Source organism: Contarinia nasturtii, unplaced genomic scaffold (assembly GCF_009176525.2).
Source record: "Contarinia nasturtii isolate CC-2019 unplaced genomic scaffold, AAFC_CNas_1.1 Cnas_scaffold_1699, whole genome shotgun sequence".
In the NCBI taxonomy this organism is placed as follows: Eukaryota; Metazoa; Arthropoda; class Insecta; order Diptera; family Cecidomyiidae; genus Contarinia; species Contarinia nasturtii.
Window position 1 is genome coordinate 119,474 of NW_022199032.1, and position 27,279 is coordinate 146,752.

The 27,279-nt window shown below is 33.9% G+C and overlaps 1 protein-coding gene across 4 annotated transcripts; it reads left to right on the plus strand.

Moving 5' to 3' along the window:
* Positions 1–793: 793 nt before the first annotated feature.
* Positions 794–26,001, plus strand: LOC116347026 (GATA zinc finger domain-containing protein 14). Of its 4 annotated transcripts, none has more exons than XM_031777408.1 (9): positions 794–904; positions 6,155–6,577; positions 19,722–19,837; positions 20,047–20,143; positions 20,353–20,490; positions 20,749–21,313; positions 21,637–21,868; positions 24,655–25,043; positions 25,137–26,001. In XM_031777408.1, the coding sequence occupies exons 2-9, from the start codon at positions 6,413–6,415 to the stop codon at positions 25,247–25,249; spliced, it is 1,815 nt and encodes a 604-aa protein (XP_031633268.1). In that variant the 5' UTR covers positions 794–904; positions 6,155–6,412; the 3' UTR covers positions 25,250–26,001. The 4 variants fall into 4 exon arrangements, with proteins under 4 accessions (XP_031633268.1, XP_031633270.1, XP_031633269.1 ...); XM_031777410.1 differs by lacking the exon at positions 794–904 and adding an exon at positions 929–1,042; XM_031777409.1 differs by lacking the exon at positions 794–904 and adding an exon at positions 1,089–1,226.
* Positions 26,002–27,279: the final 1,278 nt, after the last annotated feature.

The following is a 27,279-nucleotide window of genomic DNA, read 5'->3' on the forward strand; positions in this document are numbered from 1 at the left end:
GAGATATTTTCAGCCAGCTGAATCAGTTCAGGGAGCTCCCGTCAAGTGCTGAAAATGAACGACAACGATAGGAAAACGAATGTGATTGTTATAGGTATAAAAACACTTCTATTGTTTTCACTTTTGTTATAATCACTATAACAATCACTTCCATTGTTTTCAATCCATTTCAGTCAATTTCAGTGCCTTGAGTTGATCAATTGGCTGAAAATATCTCAATATAATGGCTGTAAGTATTTGGAGTGTTTCCAAGAAAAGTATTGTATATTTTGTGATGATCGAATTGAGTATTATGGTTCTCAGATTTGGGATCAATTTTTAAAAAAATCATCAAATCAAATCACAAATCATTAACTCAATGAAAAATATTTATTTGAATTGTGATTCAGTTCAAATCAATTTTTTTGAACATTTTTAAATCAAATTATGATTTCAATTCATCATTATACCAATATAGTTTCAAATTAACATGACAGTGCGATAGAATATTTTGAATTTCTCACCGAAACACAGGTGTTTCGCACCAAAAATGAATTTTTTGCTAGGTATTTTGCGATTTTTCTGATTGTATTTAATTTCATCCCGTGTTTTCTCTATGTGCCTTTGAAATGGCACGGACGCAGAAGTCTGCACCTTTGCGTATATACACTAATTATTTGTCACCATACAATAGGTTCAAAAATGTATCCGAAAAGTGCGCGCCACTCTAATCGAACACACTTGTTCATTCTACACACTTTAGGTAGTAAGCTTTGTACGGCACAGCGATGAAGACTTTGAATCAGTATTGAAACAGCCTTTCACACGCCCAGTTCGTTTTTCGCTTTGTTGTTCGATGCAGTCGCGTGTTTATCGAACACGAAAAGGAAAACAAGCAACTACTTCGACTCCTAATAACGAACACGTAATTTTTGTTTTTAAAATTATGATTTAATACACCATAGAAAAATTACTAATAAAATTCGCATCATTTGGAAATTGTTTGGTTTTTTATCATTTACGACTCGGATTGCTTTATTTTATTGTGTTGGCAGTATATAGTGTATGTTATTTAAAAAAAAAACAATTTTTTTTGTTGTTTTGCTTTAAGTGTCTTTTGAATTGTTCTGTAATCTAAGTGAAACTATCGTTCAATGAAAACCATTACCATTTGAATGAGTGGATTGTTGTCAGTCACGTCAAAAGCTTTTGGAGCCGGACTTTTTATATTTGAAATTTTTTAAATGGTATGATAAAAAGAAATATTCTTTAAAGAAGTCATTGTCTCGCCATTGAAGCATTGAGTTTGTCTTTTTTGGAAATATTTAAATTCATTTAAAGTCGTGAAAAGTTTTCGGTGTGTGTGTGTGTGTGTGTGTGTTTCAGTTGTAAAAAAAGGAAGAAAACAGAAACTGCGTAAATGCAAACTCAATCATCATTCCAAAACGAACGATTCTCGTGGATTACAACATGGAAATAATAATAGCGACGGCAAATTGAAGCAAAATAATCCAACAACAACAATAACAATAATAATAACGTGAATTGTATTTACAATTTCCAAACGGCATGGAAGAAACACACAGCCAACGCAAAATAAGCGAAAAAAAAATATATTTTTTGGTATATTAAAATAACCTTAGTTAGAGAGCGTTTAGCCTTCGTTCTCTCCCCATCCGCTCTTCTTTTATTTTTTTTATTGATATATACATATTATTTGGTTTCATTTTATATGGTTTTTGTTAGTTGCCAATATGTTCTTTTTTTCATACAGACAATGGTTACATACAGTTCACGACTTTATAATGCACCTCATTGCATATATATTTATATGAGAGTGTCGATCTTTTACAATCATTCAATATACATGTGTCGGTCGTGTATATATCGAGCGTAATTGATCCGATATTGAGGCGAATTTATTTTGATGTGTTTTCCGCTCTTAGGCGAAACGCACAAAAGATAAAAACACACACACACACCCGGAGAGTGTATGAAATAAAGACAAAATCTATATGCACATGAGAAAACTCTCAAAAAAAAAAAAACAAGAATAAAAGACTCACACACACACAGACACACAAATGTTAAGAGAAGATGTGCACACATGAGCGTAAAGATACAAATAATAAATAAAATCGACAGCGAAAGGGAAGAAACGTTTACAAATTTAATAATTTTGTTTTTGTGCCGTAATTTTTGTTGTTATTGTTGTTGTTGTATTCGCAAATGTGTGTATGCGAAAGAAGTGCACAGCTGAACTGAATTCCTTCGGTTGTGAATGCTTTTGATACAATATAAAATGTGCTATTCCTGCTGTTGCTGCTGCATGTGTGTATGTGGTGTATGGTGGTTCATCTGTCTTTTGAGCATAAAAATCGCTTCGAAACGGCAACAATAACAGACACAAACGGTTTGAAGAGACCAAGAGCAAGAGAGAAAGAGCAACCAAGAAAAAAAAGAGCAAGTGTCCTTTTTGTATCGACATGCGGCATCATCGAGGAAATATAAGTTCTTGTGTTATATCTTTTTATTTTCTCCATGCACGTTTTGTGTTTTCGTCGTCGTTTTTTGTTGTTGTTGTTTTTTTTTATTTAATTTTTGCATGCACCAAGCAAAGAGTACCAGTTTCATTCTTTTTCTTTGTACGTTCGACAATTTTCAAGAGCGTAAAGGGAAACGTGTTTCTTTTTTAATTTTAGAACATGGTAAAAATCGTTCGGAATATATATTTGGATATGAATGGTGTTGAATGGTGGTTTTGTCGTATAGATAGAAGAATATAGATACAAACACTCACACTCATGTACTTTTGTGAGCGTCCACATACAGTTTGTAATTTGTTTCTCTTCTGTTTGGCATTTTCGGTAGGTATGAAGTTTGTTTCTTCAACAGTTTGTAAATGCGCGCGAAAACCGAGAGTCCCCGAAAAAAAAGCGCAGAAAAAAGCGAATTCAGTCATATTCAGTGATGTTGGCTGTATGCAATCACTTGCCGCTTTCGGCAAATTATCATTTATGGGAACTGGTAAAATATGTGTGCGCGACCCACCACCTCCACTACCACTGCCACCGCTAGCACCATCGAAACTTCCATAAGAAACCTCTCAAAAATGTCAGAGTGGCAAACTCTGACGAAACGAATTTCAAAAAAAAAAAAACCACCACACTGAAGAAGCGAGCAGAAAAAAGTTTCATGAAAAAAAACACAGAATTGTGATTTTTAATGGCATTGTGTGACTCACTCGGTAGATTAGTAATATACGTATGCTCTGTGTGTTTGAGCATTTTGGTGAGTCTATTTGCGTGTCGTGTGTAGTAATTTCTACTCTCAAAACTCTGAGATCGCCCGGAGGCAATTCGCACGTAAATACACTTGGACCGAGAGTTTTTTTTTCTTTTACTCTTCATGTCATGTATTCGCTGTCGTTCATCTGCATTGCTCTCTCACATTTTCCACCGAATGAAATATCATTTGTTGTCATTAACAATCGCTTGGTGCTGATACTCTTTTACCTTCTACTTTTTTTTAACCTCTATAGCCTGGTTTTTTCTCTCTTCTGTCTCTAGACTAGATGAAAACGTGCTGCATCATATGATGGTGTGCACTGTTTCTTTTTCAGATTTTTGTTATTGTTGTTGCTCTCTATATTTTATACGAAGCATAATTAAAGCACTTATGTTTCGATGAATTGCTTCTATGGTACAAGATTCATTCACTGTGCACACACGTTGCAAGACGTATTAACACTACCACCATTGCCGCCACCGCTATCGCCAATTGTGTGTCGTTGCTCCGCACTATCGTATCATCCAAACCATTGTACTAACAGTGCCGCTCGTTGAATTCTAATTCGATCGTTAAATAACAATTTGTTCGTAACTCCAGCGCTACTTTTTTTTCTATTTCGACTTTTGCATGATACACTTGCAAAACTAAAGAGAATGGCATACGTGGCGTTTTGAAATCAACGATATTCGCGTGTGTGCGCTTAAAATCATATGCGCGCAAAAGAATTAGCTGTCAGTTAATGAATGAAAAGAAATTACACAAAACACGTAGAAAATGGTCTAAAAAATAATACAGTGGAAAAAATGTTTGAAAAAAAAAGACATGACAAAAACAAATATGCACACCGACCAACCGAGAAAAAAAACAAGTAATTTTAAAAAGCAGCACAAAAAACCGAGTCACATAAAATGTAATTAACCCAAGAGACGATGAAAAACTGAGAAAGTAGAAGGCAACATTTGAAAGCGCTTTGACCGAAAACCACACTAATCATGTGTGTCTTATTTTTGTTGTTGTTCTTTTTTATTGCAATTCGGACCCATTAGAATAAGAGCCTTTCATATCTCTCGTTTTCTCTCTTTTTCGCTCACTGTAAGACCATTGTAATTATTGTGAAACTGGCCTAAGAAGGCAAAGAGATGCAAATTAAGCATTATGTCCATTATGCTTATTTTCTCAATTTTCTCCACTTCCTTTTTTTTCAATTCGATCAGCAAAATTGTGTGTGTAATTACACATGTTTGAATGCTTGCTGAATGAGTCAATAGACAGCTATGCGCCAGTTAATTCTGTTCTGTTTGTTTTTTTTCTTCTCTTTTTGCGCTCACACACACTCACACTCGAGTCGATTACTTAAAATCTTCAACGTTTGATTCATTCACAGAAGCTAATGTGTGAATGAATACCTTTTCTGTTTCTCTTTTCATTCGACATACGTGACTCATATTGAATTTTGTTTATCGTTCTCTTTTCGAATCGAATTTTGCCAATTTATTGCTATGATATGTTATTGAGATGTGGTCTAAAAGGTGATTGGTACGTCCGAAACGAGAAAAAGGCAAAAAATTTTGATGCATTTATCTATTTCAAATTAGTCCGCGGGGAATATGCTGAATGTGCTTTGAAAAACCGTGTGCACCATGTCACACATACACTTTGAAGTGTCATGTTTTTTTTTATTTCATCGCACAGAGATGCACGTGAATGATACGCAGCACGGTCACATAGAATGTAAAGTTTAAACGTGAAATTAGTGGGTTTGTTTTTAGTTTCAATTACCGCCTTAGAACGATATATGAAATTTACAGTCTAATGTGCTAAAATGAAATCGACCCAAAGCATTAAACAATTGTTTTTTGAAATGCTGGTGCTCATGAGAGAAATGAATGTGTATTCAGTAAAAAAAAAAATCCATGGAATTTTCCTGTGAAAGTCATCTATTTTTTGTGTGTTCGGTCTAAACCAAGAGCATCATCAAAATCAAATGGGCAGTGTTTTCCAGACACAAACCTATAATAATCATTCGAATACACGACCAAAGACAATGCGTATACAACGGCAATAATCCACATATATACTATGTTTGTTTACATCGCCGGTCTTTGCAGCTCTTTATGCTCTAGATGAGAAATGTGCTGAGACACAAAAGAACGAACGAACAAACTAAAAAAAAAAAAAAAAAAATACCGAGTGTATTGCAGAGAAAACAACAAATATAATGATTTTCTCTATGTTTCTGTTGTTGTTGTTCCTCTCTTCTTTACATCTGTTCTAATCGTTTCATGTGCCATAAAAGTTTTGTTTTAATGTGCTCGATTCGATTTTGGCAAGCCGACCGACCGACAACCAAGAGAAAACAACAAAAATTATGCGGAAAAAAGGTCGAATAAAGAGAGTTTGACCGCTTTGATGACCGAAAGACAACTCGGTTCGGTGCTCTTTTTTCCCCTTTTAGTGTGTGGCTTGGTTAGTTCGCGGATTCAAAGTTGTTGTTTTTTTTTTTGCTCTCTCATTCTTCAATCGTTCAATGGTACACATTCGCATTCCATTGTGCTGACTGTGTGCACGTCAAACGGGAGCGTTCCCAGTTTTTATCAACAATTATTTATCTGGATTGTACCAGTTTTTCGGTCCGAATTTCAACATTTGCCCTTGTTTTTGTTTCACTTCTTCATTTTATTACATTATTCTTCTCGTTCCTTTTTTTGTTTTTTTTTTTCATAATTAATTTCGTCATCTTCACGAGATGGCTCAACGATGGTGTTTGTTTTCTAGTTCACGTAGATAAACAAATTATTATTTTTTTATCATAGCGATAATTTTGTTTTAAAGCCAGTTTAAAATTGAATTTATTATATTTTTAATCTTTTTATTTTGTTTCTAGAACCTCTTAAAGAGACTGGAAATTATTCATCATACGATATAATTGACAGTAATCATTGCGGTATAATATCCTTTTACTCGTAATATGCATTAGCAAGGCGTAAAACGAAGTAATAGAAGGCTTCGAAACAAAGAAGGAAAACACGAAAGACGAAAAAGAGAAAAAACAAACAGTGACCGAAATAAAGGACAAAGTGAAATAAAGAATAAGAAGAAGAGGAATAAAAAGAAAAATAGAATTCGAAACGAATATTTAAAAATGCTTGTAACAATGGATCCGAGTTCGGGCCCACAAAGCCGTGGACCATCAATAATGGACAGCCCAACATTGGCACGTGTTGAACGTGCACGTATTCGATTAGAAGTGCAAGCAATGAACAATAATGAAAACCACAGTTTAGATCAACGCATCATCGATTCAAAGGTGAGTCACAGCCACAAATATGATTTTATTTTTCTGTTGTTGTTTTTCTTTTTTTACGTTGTTATTGTCATTTTCTACATTGGCACTTTTACAACCGATTTTACTGATTGCAATCGATTGACTCATTAGTTTCTCCATATACAATTGATCTCTATTTATGTTCGTTACGTACACCACACATGCAATCCATACGCTGCGCTTGTATCACTATTTCTAATATTGTTTCATGTGTGCTTCATTGCATTCGATATTCATCGATTTCTGACGGCATTGGCATTCATTTCAATCGAACATAAAGAATCAATTTATGTTAATTTGATACGTGCGTAACTCCGCGCCATTAAATGCCAAAAGAATTCACAATTTTGTGTTCCCTCAAATCGTTTGGGTTATGTGCGCGCTCGTCTTATGCTTTTTATTTTCTCATTTCTTCGTCAATCTCTTTCTCATTTTCTCTTCGGTTTCGGATATTGTTATTTTTGGCAATTTTCAATTTTTGTGTGTGCTTCACTAAGCGATAAGTGTTTGTGTATGCGTATATCGGGTAGCTAAACATATGTACTGCAACACACAGGTATCAATAATATGCACCACACACACACAAAGTCATTGAACTATTTTCTTTTGTTATTCGTTTTTTCCATTCGCTGTTTCTCTTCATTCAATATATTTGTCTCAATATTTTAATAAATTGAAATCATAAAATGCATCGATTTCGAGCGAATTTTGAATTAAAAAAAACGAGACAGACGAAACGATGTACCACGAATCGAAAGAGAAACAATTGTCAAACATGAAAAAATGAGCGAGACAAAGTACTAAATAAAATAGAGACAATTTTATTGAATACATTGCGATTCCCGGTAATTTCATGAGTTTTTATTTTCACTTGAAAGCAAGAGATGTTGTCTCGAATTCAAAAATCCGGCGTGACAAAATGAATGAAAAACCATAATCCTTTCACCATTTCTCACGCAACCAAATACTATGTGTATTGGAACAATATAAACGACATTTATTCCCAAATGAATAAAACACCTTTTTTTCTCATAGACACAGGTTGTCAATAATAAAAAAAAAATTATCAGGCCTGTGATTGGTGACCTAATAATACTTTGCATTGAACAAACATGATGATAAATAAAAAAAATTAAGAAAATGCGAAATAATTACCTAAGTGTCATAATCTCTTAAGCATAAAATGTGCTGTTCACGACATCACCAATTTTTTTTTAGGTGATGTCATTCTCTCTCGTCTCATGGAGAATCGATTTGCCATGATGATTCATGTATATGTTTTTGTGCGCTTCCACCTCATTCGTTATTCACTTGCGATCTTCTTCATACTACAATATACTGTGGCACCATCGTGCTATTATGATATTTGAATCATTTTTGCTGTGAAAAATAAAATCAAGCAACAACTGATGCTAGGTGCGATCTTGCTTAGTATTCATATTATTCAATCAAATCAATATTTATGGTGGCAGCTGAGTTGTTGATTCGCTCAACACTCGAAACCATTATGACACATGCGAAAATTTCCGAAAATTTGCATATCGAATTGATTGAACTGTAGAAGCATATTAAATATTCGTTCATTTGCCAACCATTTTGCGTGCGCGATTGCGTAAATTTCCGAAATGAACAAAACAAAAAATCATTCAAAATAAACGAATTCAACAATGAAAAGTACATCTAGTGAAATTGCAATTATTAGACGCTGATCGTTGAATTGTATTTTATATGTATTAGAATCATTTTTTACGCCTTAAATCTGAACCGAAGGTTGACACACAGAAGAAAACATTTGCCTTTAATAAACGATGTGACTCACTTTATTTTGGATGCACACAACGCACGATTCAATGTGGTCGATCGACCGAAATGGCGATTGGTTGACCTTTATGATTATGTCAAATGTGTCAGATTCGATATAAAATCTATTAATTAGGAAATGGAAAGACAGAACAATGACAGATATAAGTCGAAATCAACGATAAGTATGATACATTAAAAAAAATCATCATTTGAGCAATCGAATATCGATTGTTTCGTCATACGGAAATGTTAAACGATTGGTATATATGGTAAAACCCGGAAGATTTTCAACAAGAAAAATGACATTTTTAATCTGTAAAAATCATTTAGCTCATATGACCATATTCCGTACCCGAAAACTTTTCGCTTCACAAACAAAAACCGTTTCGAAACAGAAAACTTTGTGTTTTTTGGAAAACTATTGTATTTACGTAATTTCTGCTAGCTACTTTGAATAGAGGTGTTTTTATTGTCGTCGGTCGCAACTGTTCGTTTGATCTCCAGATTTTGTCAACAAATATGTTTGTGTGTGTGTGTGTTTGTTGGCACATTGTCGTCATTGTTCAGTGTATGTTACCTCTTCCGTCTCGTAAATATGTTCTTCGATTGGCAGCTGCAACCGTACTTTTCGTCGTTATTATTGTTTGGATTTCGTTCAACATTCCATGTGCAGCCGATAATATTGTATACTCTTTTTTTTCGGCGTCACAATGTCTGTGAATAAATGTGTAATTGGCATGTTGCGTGTAGACATGTTTATTTCGAATGTGTACTTAATAAAATGCGAGCGGTGCTACTTCAAAATGACGTATTGCGCGCAAAAACAACAAAATAAAAATTTCTTTTTGGAAAATTTCCGGAATTCATGTATATTGTAGCCCGATTGACAAATGACTGGTGTGCGGTTGAAAAATGCTTTTTTGAAACATGTTTCAGGTGTATAACAATAACCTGAATTACCGAGCAGAGTTAGTTCAAGTGCAGATGTTACTTTGGCACTTTCAAACAATAAACTGAATTGCAAAGGTGATCATGAGTTAGTTATCAGCCTTTTTTTTCCTATTCACATTGGGCTTGACCCAATGTAAGAAAAAAATGTGAAAAAAAATGATTATGATGCGATGGGAATTCACTGAATATTTTTGCATTCAAGCAAAATTTGATGGTAAATTGAAGCGTTATTCATTTCAATCTATTAATTTATGAATGGTCAGCCCCTTGCAAACAAGTTGCAACAATTCTTTCGTATGTTTTTTTTTATTACCATATTTTTGAGTCCAGTTTACAATCGCGCGCCTTTCTTACATTGTACTTATAAAGCACTGAATTACAATTTTGTCGTAATAAAATTGGCGTTAAAATGAAAATGGTTTGTTTTGGGGCCAATTGCCCTTCATGGCGTGCATACAATTATCTGTAATTCGCTGATCGACGACCTTGATTCGATGTGTGTGCGTATGTGTGTGTGTATGGATGTGATAATTTTTCGGCAGTGACTCTCGAGTGTCATAGTTTGCATTTGAGTTCACACAATTTAAATTGGTAAATGTTATGCAAGTATATCTGACCAATATCTGCTGTGCTACCTCTTGCGATAAATCAAATGAAAACCAGTTAAAATTACCGTTAGTTTCGAAATAAACATTGAATGTGTGTTTGCCGCGGAGATCGTGTACGGCGGCATCTTATTCGCTTGCTAATCAAAGAGTACATTGTACTGCCATCAAAGAGTACAGTTTCAATAATAAAATGGAGAAAAAAGCCATACACACACACACAACCACAAAACAACACCATTGCACGGCAGTTGAACGGGCGGCGATGTTGTAAATTTTGAACCAACGAAGCGAACACATGAATTTTAAGACCAATGACTTTGTATCTCTCTATCGGACAAAGCGAATCGCCCCAACTGGCTACGATTTAGTTTTGGTTTTCTGTTTTCGATTTTGTTAATTTTTTTTTTGCGTGCAATGCCATGATCGCCACTGTGTACGTCCAGTGTGCTCAGTAGACCACAGAAACATTTCAACAAAGCATGTGAATAAAAAAAATCTCAGCGTGCACAAATGATGTACGAGAGCGCAAAGTGTGTATGCCTACTAGATAGAACTAATGAGGCTATTGCATTTTTATTGCAAACCTTTCGCCAATTTCATCGAGTTTTCATATCGAGTTTTTCAAAAAAACAAACTCTATTAGATATTGCCATTAAACGCTGGTCGTAATCAACTTTGAAGAAATTTGCTACTCAAAGCAATTCTTTTGTTTTTCGAAATTCTTTTTCCTTTCAAATGAAGAGAGCTGCAATTTTCTTGACATCATTAAAATAGAACACGAGAGGTTAGATCTAATCAACACACGGCAATGAGTGATATTGAAGCCATTTTGATCGTGTCAATGCGTATGCAGATTCAATGAAATTTTACTATATCAAGGAGAAATTGTAACTCGTTTCGTGTGTAAAACATTTATTATTGATCGCATTTCATACGAGAAAAATCGAGGTGAAGAGCTATAGAGAGAAATGACAAAGTCATCGTCGAATGAATATCAAAAGTGATTAGAGCGTAGAAATGGAATGGAAAAAGGGAGATGCGCGTGATAGATAAGCAATTGGAATTGGTTACACTTGATGGCGCTATGATGATGCTGTACGATATGTGTGTGTGCGCATCATTTTTCTCGATCACCATATATTCAAGTTTTAAATGCCACTTATATGGCAAAAGTGATATGAGCTGCCTGTTCGACAAAAATGTTTCTTTTTTGCTCAAACATAGTTTTGTTTGTTTCGTATCACATAAGCTACTCAAGTGCATGCAACGTGTTTGTGTCGCATTTAATTTTTCTTTCTTTCGTTTGTTTTTTTTTTTCTCTTTTCGTTCAGCTTAACAAACATCAATTGATGCCAGTCCGTCGTCTTTATTAAATTAATGTGTTTTTATTTTTGTTTTCCGTGTTTTATATTCTCCATTTATATATATATATTCGCTTTTTTGCTTTCGTTCGTTGTGCGAGCAGCGGAAACAACTTTCGCTATTTCTAAATGTTCAATGCCTTCTATAAATTACACCTTCCCACTTTTAGTAATGCAGTTGATTTGTTCATCATTTCCTAATTTTTCAACAGCATTTCTTACACTCGCACACAATCTCTCCCGCTCTCGCTCATTCACTTTTCATTTCATCATTTCTGTCGATCGATGATCTACACCGCAAACAGATATAATTTATTTATCGACGTCTTTTGCTACTTTAGCTAAATCGTTTCGTACAAACGAAGCATGTTTATTAATTGTTTGTTTATATTTGTGAATATGTTTGTGTGTGTGTCGAAACGTGCATTCCGCAGCAAATCCCAAAATGAAAAGAAAAGATGTTGAAAAAAAAAACGTCGAAATCTGTATGCACTTTGAATTGCGCGTTTGCATGAATTTGGTTTTATCATCCAAATGAATTTTGTTGTTAGTGCTGTCGACACCCGCACACCGGAATCACTTCATGATAATAATAGCTTTGTTTAACTTGTTGTTGTTGTTGGATTTTTGTGTTATCGCAGCACTTATAGTTCTTTATCAATTACGTTTTTCGTTCGTTCTCGCATTTCGTTCGCATTCCAAGACATTCTTTCTCTCTCTCTCTCTCTCTCTCGCTGTCTTTCTCAGTCCATATTATTCAAAAGTTATTTAAGAAATTACTTAATCATTTATTGCAACAAGATAAACATATTACAGAGTGAAAATGCAACGCGTTCAAAAAAAAAAACTACAAAAATCTCACGTTTGCCAATGCCAATAATAAAGTTTGACACAATAAACACCGCACCACCTTATATGGTAAAACACGTAATTTCTCAGCATTAGAAAGAATAACACACACACATACAAATGAAGAGAGAAAAAAGTACAATATAGAATAATGATAATAATAGCATAATGCAAAGCAGTGGAAAAGCTTTTGTATACAACTAAACGAATTGCTAAATGGATTTCATCGTGTGTTTGCTTCTTCTGTTACATTTTGTGCGTTGTTTTTTTTCTCTCTCTCTATTGGGCTTTTTCGCTCATTTCTCACGGTCAAAATTGGTTGCCAGACGCAAATCGGTTAGATTCTCATTATACTGCTGACGGTTTTCGTTGTGAGGGAAACATTTCAAACCGAAACGAAAAAAAAACACAACTTTTTCAAGAAAAATACGTTTCACCGTCATTACCGAGTGCTATAACGGTTTATGTGTAAGAAACACACCACAAACAAAGAACCAAGAGAGATAGAGATATGAACACAGTGTATTTTAACACCTTCATCAAAGCGATGGGAAAATCGGCGTAAAAAAGGGAATCACAATAGTAAATAGTAAATACAACATGTTCAGAACGATTCAATTTTTTTGAATGAAATCATCACCTCTTAATCAATTACACAATGAACGCTTTTTTTGCAAGCTCCAATGCGTCTTTTTTTCAGCGATTTGGCCATAAAAATTTTAGATTTATATCCACTGCATAATTGTATTTTTTCATCCAAATGTAACCCCGCCAATGTACATGCGGATTAAGAGCTGTGTGACCGTAAGACATTGACCATGTTTTTGGTAAAATATTGTACTTTTACATTCAAAGCAAACAAATTTGAACTTTTACATTCATTCAAGCAGAAAAAAAAACGATGAAAAAATAGCGAAAAATATAAAAATGGCAAAAAAAATCAACTTTCATGAAATGAACTGAAGGAAAAAAGAGGTGAAATTTGGCATTGTCTGCAATCAAAACTTTTACTTATGCAAAAAAAGGTGATTATCATTTGTACCGATTGAAATATTTTGACCAAAGTGTACAAAGTTCATATATCTTGATAGTTTATCGCGAAAAAAAAAGAACTGCAAATAGCACAGGATGGAATACGTCCAAAACAAGCCAAAAATGATATCATTGACAATAAAAGATATAATTTCGTTCTCGGTGCAAAAAGAAGGAAAAACAACGATAGCGGTCGGTGCAAACAAACAAAATTAAATGTTTTTTTTGTTCGAGTCGCAGCAGAAAACCTTCTACAATTATTATTTTTGATTATATGAATAAGTATTTTGCATCGTGTGGCACCTTTGTACGAAAAAAAAACAACAACGTTCTGATAAGGCAGAGAGATATATACCAGTCGCTTCATTCATTTCTTAGTCATGATTGTGAATTTTGAGGAGTACGTGTTTTATCGACATCGAGAGAACGGGAAAGAGGAGAATTCAGTGGCTTGCATATCGTTTATCGCTTTACAGTTTTTTTTCTTTGAAAAAAAAAATGGCTTATCAAGGCAGAGAAACAATACAATATAAGCTATTATTTAGCTAATACGATTGCAAAGATTCAACGATACAGATACCAATTTAGCGTATCAAAAATCATTTACAGATAATGTTTATACGATTGAAACAGAAAGGCATGGTTTTTTGTTCGTAGTCTCATCGGTTTCGTTTATATCAACAAATATTTTTTCTTCGTTTTCATATCAGTTTTTTGTTTCGTTCACTCCTCGCTCTCCCATGTGTATACATATGCATTTAATTTTTCGTCTGTGCTTTAAATACGGTTCTTTTTGTGTGTTTGCCACATCCTTTGTCTCTGTTTTTCACAATGTTTCAAATGCTTTCTTTGTGACTCTTCCATTGCACGCATAATCGAGTCAAAGAACTTCAGAACTTCAGCTATACAAAGAGAGAAAGAGAGAATCGTTGTTTTAATTCACTTATTGTACTTATTCTTGGTATTCTGAGAGGATTATGAAGATACAAACACCACATTTTTTAACGCAACAACATTGAAAAAGAATTATGACACACACACACACTGACTGGCTCCACAAAATGAAAGAAAAGCAACAATAACGTAACAAGTAAACAAATGCAATGCAAATATTTGTTAATTGAAAAGAGAGAATAACACATCACACACAAAGAGAAAAAAAGATGAATGCAATAAGTTCATCGTTTTGTGGGATTTGTTTTCACTTGAACTGTTGTTGTTATTGTTATGTTTCTGTTCAAATGTATAATATCATAAAACAATACAAATTGCGATGATTCGCCCTGCATTCACATTAACGCCATATGCGCTCTAAGTTGCACTTACACCACACTTCGCCGAAAGAATGTGAACGAAAAGATAAAAAAAAAAACAAAACAAAACCGAAATAAAATAAAATAAGAAGCAAAGTTAAGCAAAGAAACGAAAATCAATTCATATAATCGGCTTTATAAGTTTGCGTGTTGCAAACACCAAAAGATGTATTCATTCATTTTAAGAATTCGTTTGTAAAACTGAAGCGATGGTCGCTTAATAATAATCTGATTCCATGCAATAATATTTTTCAAGCCGTTGTGCTTTCTTGCAGTTATGGTGCAATTGCATCGCCTCACGATTTTAACGATTTCGCCAGCGTTTCGTTTCGTCCAATTCATTGCACTTGATGGGAAAGTGATTGCACTTCTCTTTTGTGCTCTCTATCTCTCTCTCTTGCTCTCTTTTAGTGTGCTCTTCAGATGGCAATTTTTTACAATTCATGAAAGATGCATTTTTTTTCGACAGCAAGAAGAAATGCAAATATCATTCAGTATTAATTAAGAAAATGCGAGTAAACATAAGCTCATAACTCTTGTAAAAATGTACAAAACTCTCCAGAAATATTGACAACGAGCTTGTATATTTTTTCATGTAATAACAATAAATTCAATCCGATTCGAAATTGTGTTGCAGAATGTGTTGATATATATATATAAAATGCGCTCACTCACACACTCACACACCATACCGAATGCCATCGTTCTTGTTCTCGTTTTTTTGTCGATTTTTACATTCTCTGTGTGCATTTCTTATGCGCTTGATTCGCTCATCTTTATAGTTTGGATATCGTTACCATTCTTATCGTTTCAGTTTGAAGCGGAATGAATGTTTTTTTTGTTTTCAATCTAAAGTTTATCTTTGTCGGTTGTTTTTTTCGTTCGATGATTTTGTGTTTTGATTCCATTAGTTTTTTTTTTCATTAAAATTCTTTCTTTCTGTCCAAACAGAAGTTAAAAATTCAACAATGCATATTTAAATGTTTAAATAAGAGCAGAAGGAAAAAAAACAACTACAAGTCAAATATAATCATTGAGATTCTTTTGATGAGACTCCAGCTGTTTGGGTGAGTCGCTTTTTTCGTCGAGAGTGTAACATTTGCAATGAGTGTCTTTTATTATCGAGCGTTCGAACAATGCCGGCACAATGCATCAACAACTAATTTACACTTATTATCTAACAGAGGAAAGCAGAACAGTTTTCTTTTTTGAGCAAATTCATTCGACACAATATAAATTGAATGTGTTGCGATGTTTTGCAATATCAAAACCATAACGCCGCTTATGAATTCATTCTTCAACGCTGACAGCATATTCCAAAGCAAAGTTTCAAAGCCGTCACTTTTCGGTAAAATGTCAGTCAATTTTCACAGTTTAAAAGTTTTGGCTTCAACTAAAACAACAACAGAGAGAAGAAAAAACGGACAAACTTTAAAACAATTTTCCAAATTAACTGACTCACTATCGGGAAATATAAAGTGTGACAGTAAAATAACACGATTGTAAAGTTGTGAGAGCCAATTTTCAAGAGACAGAGAACGCGACAATGGAAAGAGAGAGAGATAAAAAAAGAGAGCGAGGAATAGAAAAGAATAAATTTCATGATAACCTCGTATGTTATGAGTCTTTTGAAGTCTTGAGTGACAGTACAAAATGTTTCTGGAACTATAATGTTCCGGTTTTTTTGTCTTCTTTTTCAAACAAGTTCTAATGCAATGATGCAAAATTACTTTCAACGCAAAAAAAATATACAGAAAGAAAAACCCGCTTCTTTCTTATTTTATTGTCTCTCGTTCGGTATTCGCTTTCGCGTTCCGTTGGCTGAGAAAATAATTATAGTGTGTACTATTTATGTTCTATGCAAAACAAAAAAAAACACAACACAAAATAATCTGTATTTTCGAAAGGTTTTAAATGATAAGTTTTTTGTGTATTTGATTTATATCGCAGTAGTGAAAATGAAAGCATTTCATCAAGCGATGATGAAAATACGGCGAAATTTACGAAAAAAAAATACAGAGAATTTTTAATGAATGTGGAAATATTTAAAACTGAATTTTGTTTGTGAGATAAAAAAAACGAAACATTGTTTTTCAGTATTGTTTTCAAGTCATAATTGCAGCACTTCCTTATGAGCAAACCAACTCAAGAACTGATTATTTCTTCGACGAATAGAGAACAACTATAGTTGGTGATACTATTGTAGTGCGTTAAAACATCCTGTGCGTTCCAATTTGATAATGAAATCAAGTTTCAAGTAGCGAATGCAGATGATTTATCGATAGCACACACACATTTGTTTCATGTTCATATTGTGTAAATGCCGTCAACATTCCATTCTTTGTTATTTGTGCGAAATCATATATATATATACAGTCACATTTTTATGCATTCGTCGACTCAACGACAATGTACTCTCCGTTATTTAAAAAGACAGAAGAGTATCTGGTATGCACACACATCATCGTGTCGCATAACATGAAAATATGCGCCTGGGAAACGGATGTACCGCTGCTACTTACTAGTAGCCGGAAAAATAATCATTTTAAATATTAATAAAGCGTCATATTCAAACAAATAAACAGAGAGACGAGAAGAAAAAAAAACGACAAAACGGACCGACTCGGAATTTATATTTTCTATGCATGCATAATATGCGCAGAGTACTGAAGAAAAAAAAATATATATAACGTAATCATAATCTGTGTGGTTTGAAGATGTATCAACAATATCATTTCTTTCGTTTCTTCAAAATGGCTATCAAATCGTTTTCCATGTCTTTGGGTCTTTTGTTGTTCTTATTGTAACACACACTATGTGCCATGTTCAGTTTCTTACGAACTTTTTTTTGTGCTCGGTCACATACATTTGTAATTCATTTGCCGTTCATTCCAAATATATACCGCTTTTTTACATATCATATGATTGTTTTTTTTTCTTCGTTTCGTTTGTGTATGCCTTCGATACGAAGTAGCATTGCGAGTGTTGTTTTGAATGCAAGTCACACGACGCATTGGCACGACAACGGTCGCAACTGCCGCCACCGCCACCGCCACAATCAAACGGGAAGGAAATAAACGACAATATACAAATATATGTATTCATTTTTACATCTAAGAATTAGCGATCCATTTCAAATGGCAAAACGGAATGTTGAACGCAACTAACAAGAAAATATAATCAAATCAGTAAGTGTCTCTACTCTTTTCTCTCTATCTATGTACATCTCTTCAGCGGTATGCTTTCGTGTCTAACCTATTAGCTGTTGTTGATGTTGTTGTTGTAAACAACGTGATACGCATAGAGCACCGAGCAACATTGACGAGCATTTCGGTTGTATGGTAAGCGCGTAATGCACAATGAAGCTTCAGGCCCATAATAATAAGTTTCTTTTTAGTCGATTTTCCGTAGAACAAACATGTGGCACAGCCAATTAGCACACTTTTCTGCACAGTTTTCTCTATGCTAGTTCTGCTCTTTTTTTTATTCTTCGTCTTCTTTTATATATTCTCTCATCCATTTTTCTGCTCCAGTCCAAAAAACATTACATTATTATTGTATCTCTTGTGACTAAAAATCATTTCGGTCGTTTGAGAAGTGCAGAATTGATGCGGTCTCAAGTTAAAGGAAGTTTAGTCGATTTCAATGGGACACCAGCAATTCAGCAGTTGAATATGAAACGATTGTTCGCCCCAGAAAAAAAAATTGTATGTGTGTGCACACATCGATACTTGACTTTTTCGTTCATCGACTTTTATCCATCTCTCAAAAGCGTAAACGGTTTCGGTTAACAGATAGATACCAAACATTAAAATTGCAAACCGTTGAAGAGACCAGAAGAGCAACACGAAGAGAGAACAAAAAACCACACAGAAGAATAAGACGACGCAAAAAAAAAGTGGCGTACATAGCGGAAATGCAAAGAGAATTGAATCACTTTATCCAAAAAATTATTTCGCAGAATGTGCCCAAAACGCAAAGTCGTTAAATTACAATAACATTTACCAGACTATTTGGTGACATAGTGTTGTTGGTCTATTGTTCGTATGACAAACAGTTATGCGATTTAGAATTAAGAAACAGAGAGAGAGAGAGAGGGTAATAACAATATGGTTGGCGCTGTGCCTCACCGATTAAATGCCCAGAATAAATTAAATCTAAATTCGTTTAACAAGGAAATTAGACGCCCATGTTTATAACACGATGGAACAATATTGCATGAAATACACGCAATGGCTTTTAGTGCTCTAGGTTTTTGTGTGACAATGTGGATACGCTTTGATTGTTGATTCACGAAAACCACTTAGCCCAGCATTACATTCAGACGATTTTCTTCGTCCGACCGGATTTTTATTTTCGCTACTCATTTTTCTAAATGAAGAAATTCCAAACTTGTTTCACGCTAAAAAAAAATTATACTTTCGTATCGAATTACAAAGCTTTCGATTTTTTTTTTCTGGTGAAAATTCAAATTTCGATATTTATCACATACACAGAGACTTGTAGCAATTAATATTTTTCAAGACTGTTTTTGTGATGTAGATTCTTAAATTTTGATTTTAAAGAGATCCAATACCATCGATTTTTCTTTGTCATTAAACAAAACAAATATTCAACGGATCGATAAAATTTTATTGTTTGAATTTTAACTAGTCATAATGATGACATTGGCATGGCATCTATTTTGATTTCAAACCGAAGAGGGACAATGACACAAACATTCAAACCGTTCATTGCTTGGAAATTCATTTTAAAATCCAAAATTTTGCATAGTTTAGCGCTTAGTTTTGTGCATGGATTTTGTAATACACAGAAATAGAAGATATTGGTCATTAGCTTCATTCCAATTTTCTATTCTATATGCACGACGTTGATTTCTAATTTATATTCAATCAAATTGCTAATCATTAAAATGAGATCAGAAGATTTGATGAAGAGAAAGAAAGAGGAGAAGAGAGAGAAAGAGAGAGAGAGAGAGAGAGAGAGAGAGTAAACTAGAAAGAAATCTACTTTCAATACTATTCAATTCTTTGATTAGAGTGATCTGTACAATAAGTTGAATAGCATTGATTGACAGCAGTGGAAAATATGAGCCACTTGAATTGCTAAAGAAATAAAGAAATTGGTGTTTTTAGAAATGATTTGAAAACAGGTGTTCGCTGAAATTGAAATTGACTGTTGTGTTCTTTTCTTTTCTTCAAAAAAATAGAAAAATAGTTCAAGTATGATTGGTCGAATAGCGCTTGATTCATCAACTGGTCCGGTGGTGAAACGCGGACTTCTCTGGCAACAACGCGATCGCATTTTTTCACGATGGAAGGAGCGGTAAGTGATTGTAAATAAATATTTTGTCACAATGGTACCTGAAACTGTTCTACCACATTGTTGATTAATGTCATTTGTAATGTTATGCTAATAATGTTCCAAATCAAAATTGTCGCTTTTTGGTATTCAATTTGGTGAAACATTTGATTTTTTATTTATTGTCGTTTGAACAATGTATATGTAATTATTTAATGGATGATATTTGACAGGTACTTTGTATTGACACGAGATTATTTGCAATGTTTCAAGCGCGCTTCTGGATCGGTGAACGAACGAATCTCCGACATGGGACAATTTATATTCAAGGTAAATATATTAAGATTTATGGTAAAAACGATTCACTTAGAAAATCGACCTTTAAACCCACGCAATTTGCAGAAAATAAATAACAAAATACTTAAACAGATTAAAAAAAAAACAATCACCATACCAAAACAAAATTAAATTAATTTAACGCATACATAATATTTATTAATGAGCCCGATGTCTGGTCACCTGTTTTATCTGTTGTTTAGATAAAATTAGTGGATGTAGAGAAAGTTGAGTGGTTGAATCGTCGGTCGTATAGCGCAATAAGTCTCTTTCTTGGTCGAGAAGGTCGAGTTTTATTGCGTACTGATACGGGACTCGAGGACTGGTTTGAACTACTTGAGGTAAGAATCGAACGACATGAAAAAAACTACTTTTTAATTAATCACAAGCACGAAGTTCATTTAGATGTATTTTTTCTTTCTTTCTCTCTCTCTCTCTCTCTCTCTCTCTCTCTTTCTCGCACACATAATCTACGACATTCAAAAACGGAATGTATTTCATGGTTTTGACGACAATTAAAACAAATCCCAAATCAAACCGTACAATAAATGACCTGTCTGAAACCAAAAATAACAAACGTTTGTGGCACGCACACCCAGGAGTGTACATTGATTAGCAAAGAACGTCGTCACGCGTTACGTATAACGCAAGGGCCAAGATCGCGTGCGTCACTTGCAGCATTGCCATGCCATTCATCATTTCAAACAACACATTCGAGCCTCGGTGCAACATATAATTTCCAATTATGTGATAGCGTACCTGATTTGAGCGGCTGTGGTGGTGGTGGTGGCGGTGGTGCTTTTACGTCATCCACATCGTCGGCACCACGTAAAATCCCAATAAAAAATGGCGCATTTCATATGACAACAAATGGCATCAACAATAATAATTTCTTAATGAATGGCTATAGCTATGGTACACCGTTACGAATACAAAATCATAATAAAAAGTGCATTACAACATCAACACCAACCCAAACACCAACACCAACCAAAACATCGGCCGCATCAACAATTGACTACGATAATGATGATAATGTGGTTCAATTAAGACGAAGAAATGGACACATGAACACAAACTCATCATATGAAAACAATGCCAATGACAAGCAAAACGATTGGATGTACCGTCGACCAAACGCTCCAAATGACATCCGACATTCATGTAAGTTCACAACTGGTTTCGCAATACGTGAAACACTCAATTGGATTTTGTATTAAATTGCATATTTTTGTTGTTGCTGTTTGAATTGCGCTTTTTGATTGCAAAAACCATTGATAGATAGGGAGAGGCAAATATAGCACATACAAATGCAAACGCAAATAGAGCGATTGATACAAAAGTGGAATATTTAAATCGTATCGTGTAGTTCATCGTGGCTTTTGTTCTCTATTTGCGTTTTACTCCATTTTCATTTTTGTGGTGTGTGCTATACTCATATTCAATGTTTAATCTATTGGTATTTCTTTCATTTTCGATGTATTTAGTATTAACCGACATTGATATATCGGCTTGTGACAGCGGTTTGGATCAGGATCAGGATACACCACCATCGACACATCGACCATCCAGCTATCGTGAACCATATTATATGATGCATTCAGCTAGAGATTCAACTGATACGGGCGTTAGTTCGTCACGTGGCACACTTAATCGTGGTACATTGGTTTCGCCAAAAGGCAGCTTCCGTACGAATCATGAAAATGGAAATGCTTTAAGGTAACATTCAAATGATAAATAAAAAAAAATATGAAACTAAACAAAAGACATCATTATCTTCAACGATATCATGGTATATAAATCATAGACACGACATTTCGACATCAAATATGCCAATCACTCGATGAATGAGCTTGAGTGCTAGACCAAATTCAAATTGGGAAACTTTCACACAAAAATGTCTACGCATATCAGAAGTGACGGCTAATTTTCAGTGTGGTTGAATTAGAAAAAAAAAATCGTCTTTTTTTCTGCTCAACGATGATTGGTTTCGATTTTGTTTGAAAATTCGACATTTAGACAGACGATGAAATTGATGAACCATTGAAAATTACCTATACCAAATGATATCTATTGGCAATTTCTTCAACGAATACGCACATTTTCAAATGCATGGAAAATCCCAAAGACAGTCATTTCGTATGTGTGTGTGTGTGTGTGTGTGTTGACAATTGTTCAAAATCAGACACTCGATGAATGGCCTCTGTCTCTGCTCATGCTGACGATGAAATTTATTCGAAAATTTTGGAAACTGATATAGAAATAATTTGAGGTAAAAATTTCCATTTATAGTATAAAAGCAACATCATTGTCGGTCGTTGCTGGTGATTCGTTTCGATTGTCAATTCAGTTTCCGAGTGTTGCAGAAAAACAATTGTGTCTGAACACGTAGACTTGATTTGGTCTGGGTTCGCATAAGAATCAATGTATTGTGTCAACACCTTAGTCACATCGAATACAAAGCATTTAAATAATAATGATAAGGCAGAAGATAGACATACACCAAACCAGTCAATGCACTGCAAATTGTTCATATTTAACACGGTTGAATGATTGCTGTTTGTATTTTTTTGTTTATCTCGGGTGCAAATTATAACGGCGCATAAATTAAGTGTGTGGCTATGTAGACGAGAGAGCGAGAGACGAGAACGAAACAGAGTTCAAGATGTCAGACACACCGTAATAATCAGTCGTGTGCAACTTGATAGAGCATCTTGAATGGGACATTGCTCGTCTCTTTTTTTGTCTCTCCAAACAACGTATGATCACTTTGAATTTGTTTTATTGTCGATGGTGTGTGTGTTGGTATGATTTGAAGTGATGTTGTTGTGTCATGCATTATTAGAGACATAACATACGAATTTGAATGAAAACATTTCAAATGTTATCCGATTTTATGAGAATGAATATCTCACTTGAAGTTTTGATGCTGACGCTTCAAGCAAATTCATATAGTATGCTCAAGAGTCCATTGCCACAAGCTTCGTGTTAGTTAATGTTGATTTCGATTTGTCTACTCAACTTCTGTCGCTTCACTGATTGTGCTTACATATATGCAAGAGCACATATTTGTTTCGCTCGACTTTACATTGGCGAAAAAAAATGAGAATACATTAAAAAGTTAATGCAATGGAAGGATAACGGAGCATACACACACGCACACACACTACTGGTAAAAGCATTAAATGACATTAGGGTGGTTACCAAAGAAATTTAAAGTGTTTGAATACGGAACACGCTTTTTTCTGATTTGGCTCAACTTAGTTTACATTGAAAGTACTTTTTTCAGCCATGTTGGATTAAAGTCGTTGAATATGTTTGATATGATGTAATCGTTGTAGTTTTTACATAAAAAGGTCTGAATAAGTCTGATCAACAGATATAACTAAGGAGGCTTGACTAGTTAGTCATAATCATAATCAGTTATCATAATTATCAATTTGTCGGACTATGTAATTATCAATTAGTTAAAAGAATAGAAAATTATCGTACAGAATTTCTAGCAAAAAAGGGTTTTCATTTTCATCAAAATTGATTACGGAGGATGTTGAGAATTTACCAATTTTTTTTTTGCGCTCTTGCTGGGAGCCGCTCCTCTCTATGAATGTGTTAGTGTAATTAACGTTGTTTGTGTGAGCTGTATACTAATATGAACTCAGGGGTTCTTCTGAGGCACTGCGATTTCTAAGCAAGTGTGTTATTTCACAAAGAAAATTTCATACTCTGCAAAAAAACTCTGTCAAATCGAAAGATTTTTTTTTAATCCGAGCAATTTGAAAGAATTTATGTCTCTGGTAAAAGTGATAACCTAATAATGGTCTTAACCTATAGACGGAATGTTTTTCTTAATTTTTAAGAAGCTATGTAAATTGAGGTTGAAATTTATATCATATTAGACAGTGATAGCGTTGTAAACATGGACAAATTGATCGATTTTCATCTCGATTCAAATTTCACCATACGTACAAACCATAGGTCAAAAAGTCCTAATCAGACTAGACCAAAGTCATTTACACTTGGATTTTTTTTACAAATCGTACACATATACTCAGAGTGAACAACTATTATGAGCTTAGGAATACTACTTAAAGAAGTTTCCGGATTAAAATCATAGAATGGTCTATCTATCCACCCTAGTGTAAATATGCCTATGGGCAATCTCAAGTACATCCGAAAAAACCCCTATAAGCTTAAGCACATTCATGTAGAGCAGTGTTGTGTGCATTTCATCACGTTTTCTACTTATGAAAATCCAGCAAATTGTTATTATGTAAATGCCAAAACACGAAAATGCTCATTTATACTCATTTCATTATTTATTCCATCTATTTTGCACGTCGGCTAGTTTGAATGTATTAAGAAGAAGTTGCAGTCCAATGCAGATAAATGGACATTTTAAATAATCAGTTAAATGACAATTACACATACATTTTATTAATTTTCCCAAACACCTCAATATAATTCTGTTGATTTTAATCTAATTCAAATACATTTATCTTCAACAGACGAAGTGTGCAAGAGAATTTGCAGCAGTTTCGCAACGAAAAAAATCGATATTTAAATCAATATTCATCGAATAAAATGTCTGCAAATGACTATTATGATCCAAATCAAAATAAATATCATAAATTGGATGGAACATCACAATCGATTTCATCGTCTGCAACAAATATAAATCATGCCACCGCAAATAATAATTCGCAAGCACAATTGCATTCGTATCATCATTACCAACAGCAACAGCATGATCGGTATAGCACCGGAAATGGACATTTGAATGGAACGAACAATAACAACTGCAACACCAATGGAAATATGAATGGTTTATCGTCGGCCGTTTTGCATCCAGCATTGCTTAACATCATGAACGATGCACAAGCAATGAAATTCAGAGGTATGATTGATTTTTTTTTCATTCTTTCAACCATTTTCAATGTCCATTTTCATTTCACCGATGTTCGTTCATTTTCATTTTCTTTTCATTTAGATCGCTCATTTTCGGATATTCAACAAAAGCCACGTTTAATCCATCAAATGCCCAATAATAACTCATCGAGTCCCCGACGACGTCAATTTTCAGCTGCTCAATCTCGCATTTGAAATCGTCATTTACGGCCGTGATAATTACTTACAACTGTCAATTTTTTTAGAAACAAAAACCCCACAATATTACATAAGCAAGAAAAAAAGAAACAAATGAGTTTGAACCACTTAAAATGTTTAGCCGTCTTATGAGCCAAAAGGCGACACCTTCAAACAAATATTTGATACTTTTGAATAATTTTACCAAATTTGAAAGGCTTTTAAATTTTAGGTGCTTAAGGACACTATCAAAAAAAAGAAGTTGATCTTACACATATATAGACACACACACATAAACAAGAAAAACCATGTAATTTCGACGCACCGTTCGTTTGTCACAATCAAATTGACTATTTATGATTTAAAAACTGATGTGAAAACTGTTAAAATGTTTTCGAATAGTAATAACTTCTCAAGATTTTCATCAAAAACTATTTCGGTGACATTTTAATTACATAGAACAAGCAATAAAATCAATTAATCAGTTTGATGGAAAAATAAGCTACCGTTAAATGAACATAAGAAAGGAGTTCTTTCATTCTCTTCGTCACCAAAAACCAAACGCATTAATTTATTGAACAACCCTTCGAGAGAACATTTCAATACAGATATTGTGACATTTTGAAGTATGTCGAAAAATATTCTTCATGTTTAGTACAAGAAATGTGCAGAGAAAACGAGACAGAACATAGTCATTTGTATAAAATTGATGTAATATTTGTTTAAGAAGAAAAATAATAAAAAAAACCAATTAGAATTTATTAAATAAACTCTATTTAATTGATGTTTTATTGTCACCACCCCCACAGCTTTATTCGAAAGTTTCGGATCGAAACATTGTATTTATAGGCAGCTGCGACTTTTGGCATTACCTTTCATCAATTTTGAATTTTCAAACGAAATCTGAAGACCTGGTTTGCTTTTCAAATTATCTCTCTCTAGGGTACAGTTGCTATTTGTACGAGAGTAAAAAAGTTTGAAAGTGAAACAGATTTTCTATGTTAGTCACACTTCTTTTCTCGGTAAGTATTTTTATGAAGTTGCAAGTCTCGTACACATATGTGTAGAATTTGTAGATCAAACATAACTACAAAGTGACTGATTGTGTAATATGTTTTTTTTTTAAGTTGATTTCAAACGTGCATCGTTTCGATTTTTAGCATGAATTTTCTAATTTCCATATAAAAATGTAGGACATATGTGTCACCAGCATACAAAGTACGAATAACACTCTACCGATTACTTCGTGACTAAAAGTGTATTCAATATTAATTAAATAAACATTAACTAAATTGGACTTTAAAATATATTATAAAACCTATGCCATATATTCTTTATTATAAATAGTGCAACGATCGATTCATTATTCAGTTTGGTTTTTCAAGGGCCTTTCGAACATATTTAAGCACAAGCAATTATGAGATTGTTTACGGTGAAAAATGAAAATAGAGTTATTTATTTTGTGATGTGTTCGCTTGACCGACGATTTTTTTGCGTTCATTTTTGTTTTTTGTTCATTTAGAGCTGATTTCATATTTTCGCCGAGAGAAATCATGATGCATTTGTCGACCATGGTTTTTGAAAACTATTAACGTTTTTGGCAGCCGTTTCGAATTAAAATTCCCAGAGTCTGTCTATCAGACTTTCTTAATTCAATCTAGAGAGAGGGTTAATTTTCGAAATTTCACGATAAATCTAGAGTAGACTGGGTAATTTTCCAAGGAAATCGTTTTTGTTTTTTACAATTTGTTAAGGGGATGTTTTAAATCGGAGAACATTTCTACAAGTTCGGATCCACAAAATTTAGCTTTTTCAATTGCAACTTTGGCGATCCTGATGGATTTACTTGCATTTCATACTTTTATAACTTCTCACAATGATGTTCGAACGGTTTGATCAATTTTTGAGAAATATTTGAAATGTATAAAAAGCAAGTCGAATCTGAAATAAAGCTGAATATTCAATCGCCATCTGTTGTAAATTGAACCAATTCCAATTGCTGAGCTTGCAAAGTTTGAACATTGCAAACGTCTAAAATTCCATTTCGA

Coding starts and splice junctions, on each gene's coding strand:
- LOC116347026 (XM_031777408.1), top strand. CDS start 6,413: ATGCTTGTAACAATGGATCCGAGTTCGGGCCCACAAAGCCGTGGACCA. Junction 20,491..20,748: donor ACTGGTTTGAACTACTTGAG/GTAAGAATCGAA, acceptor ACGCACACCCAG/GAGTGTACATTGATTAGCAA. Junction 21,314..21,636: donor AAATGACATCCGACATTCAT/GTAAGTTCACAA, acceptor CGATGTATTTAG/TATTAACCGACATTGATATA.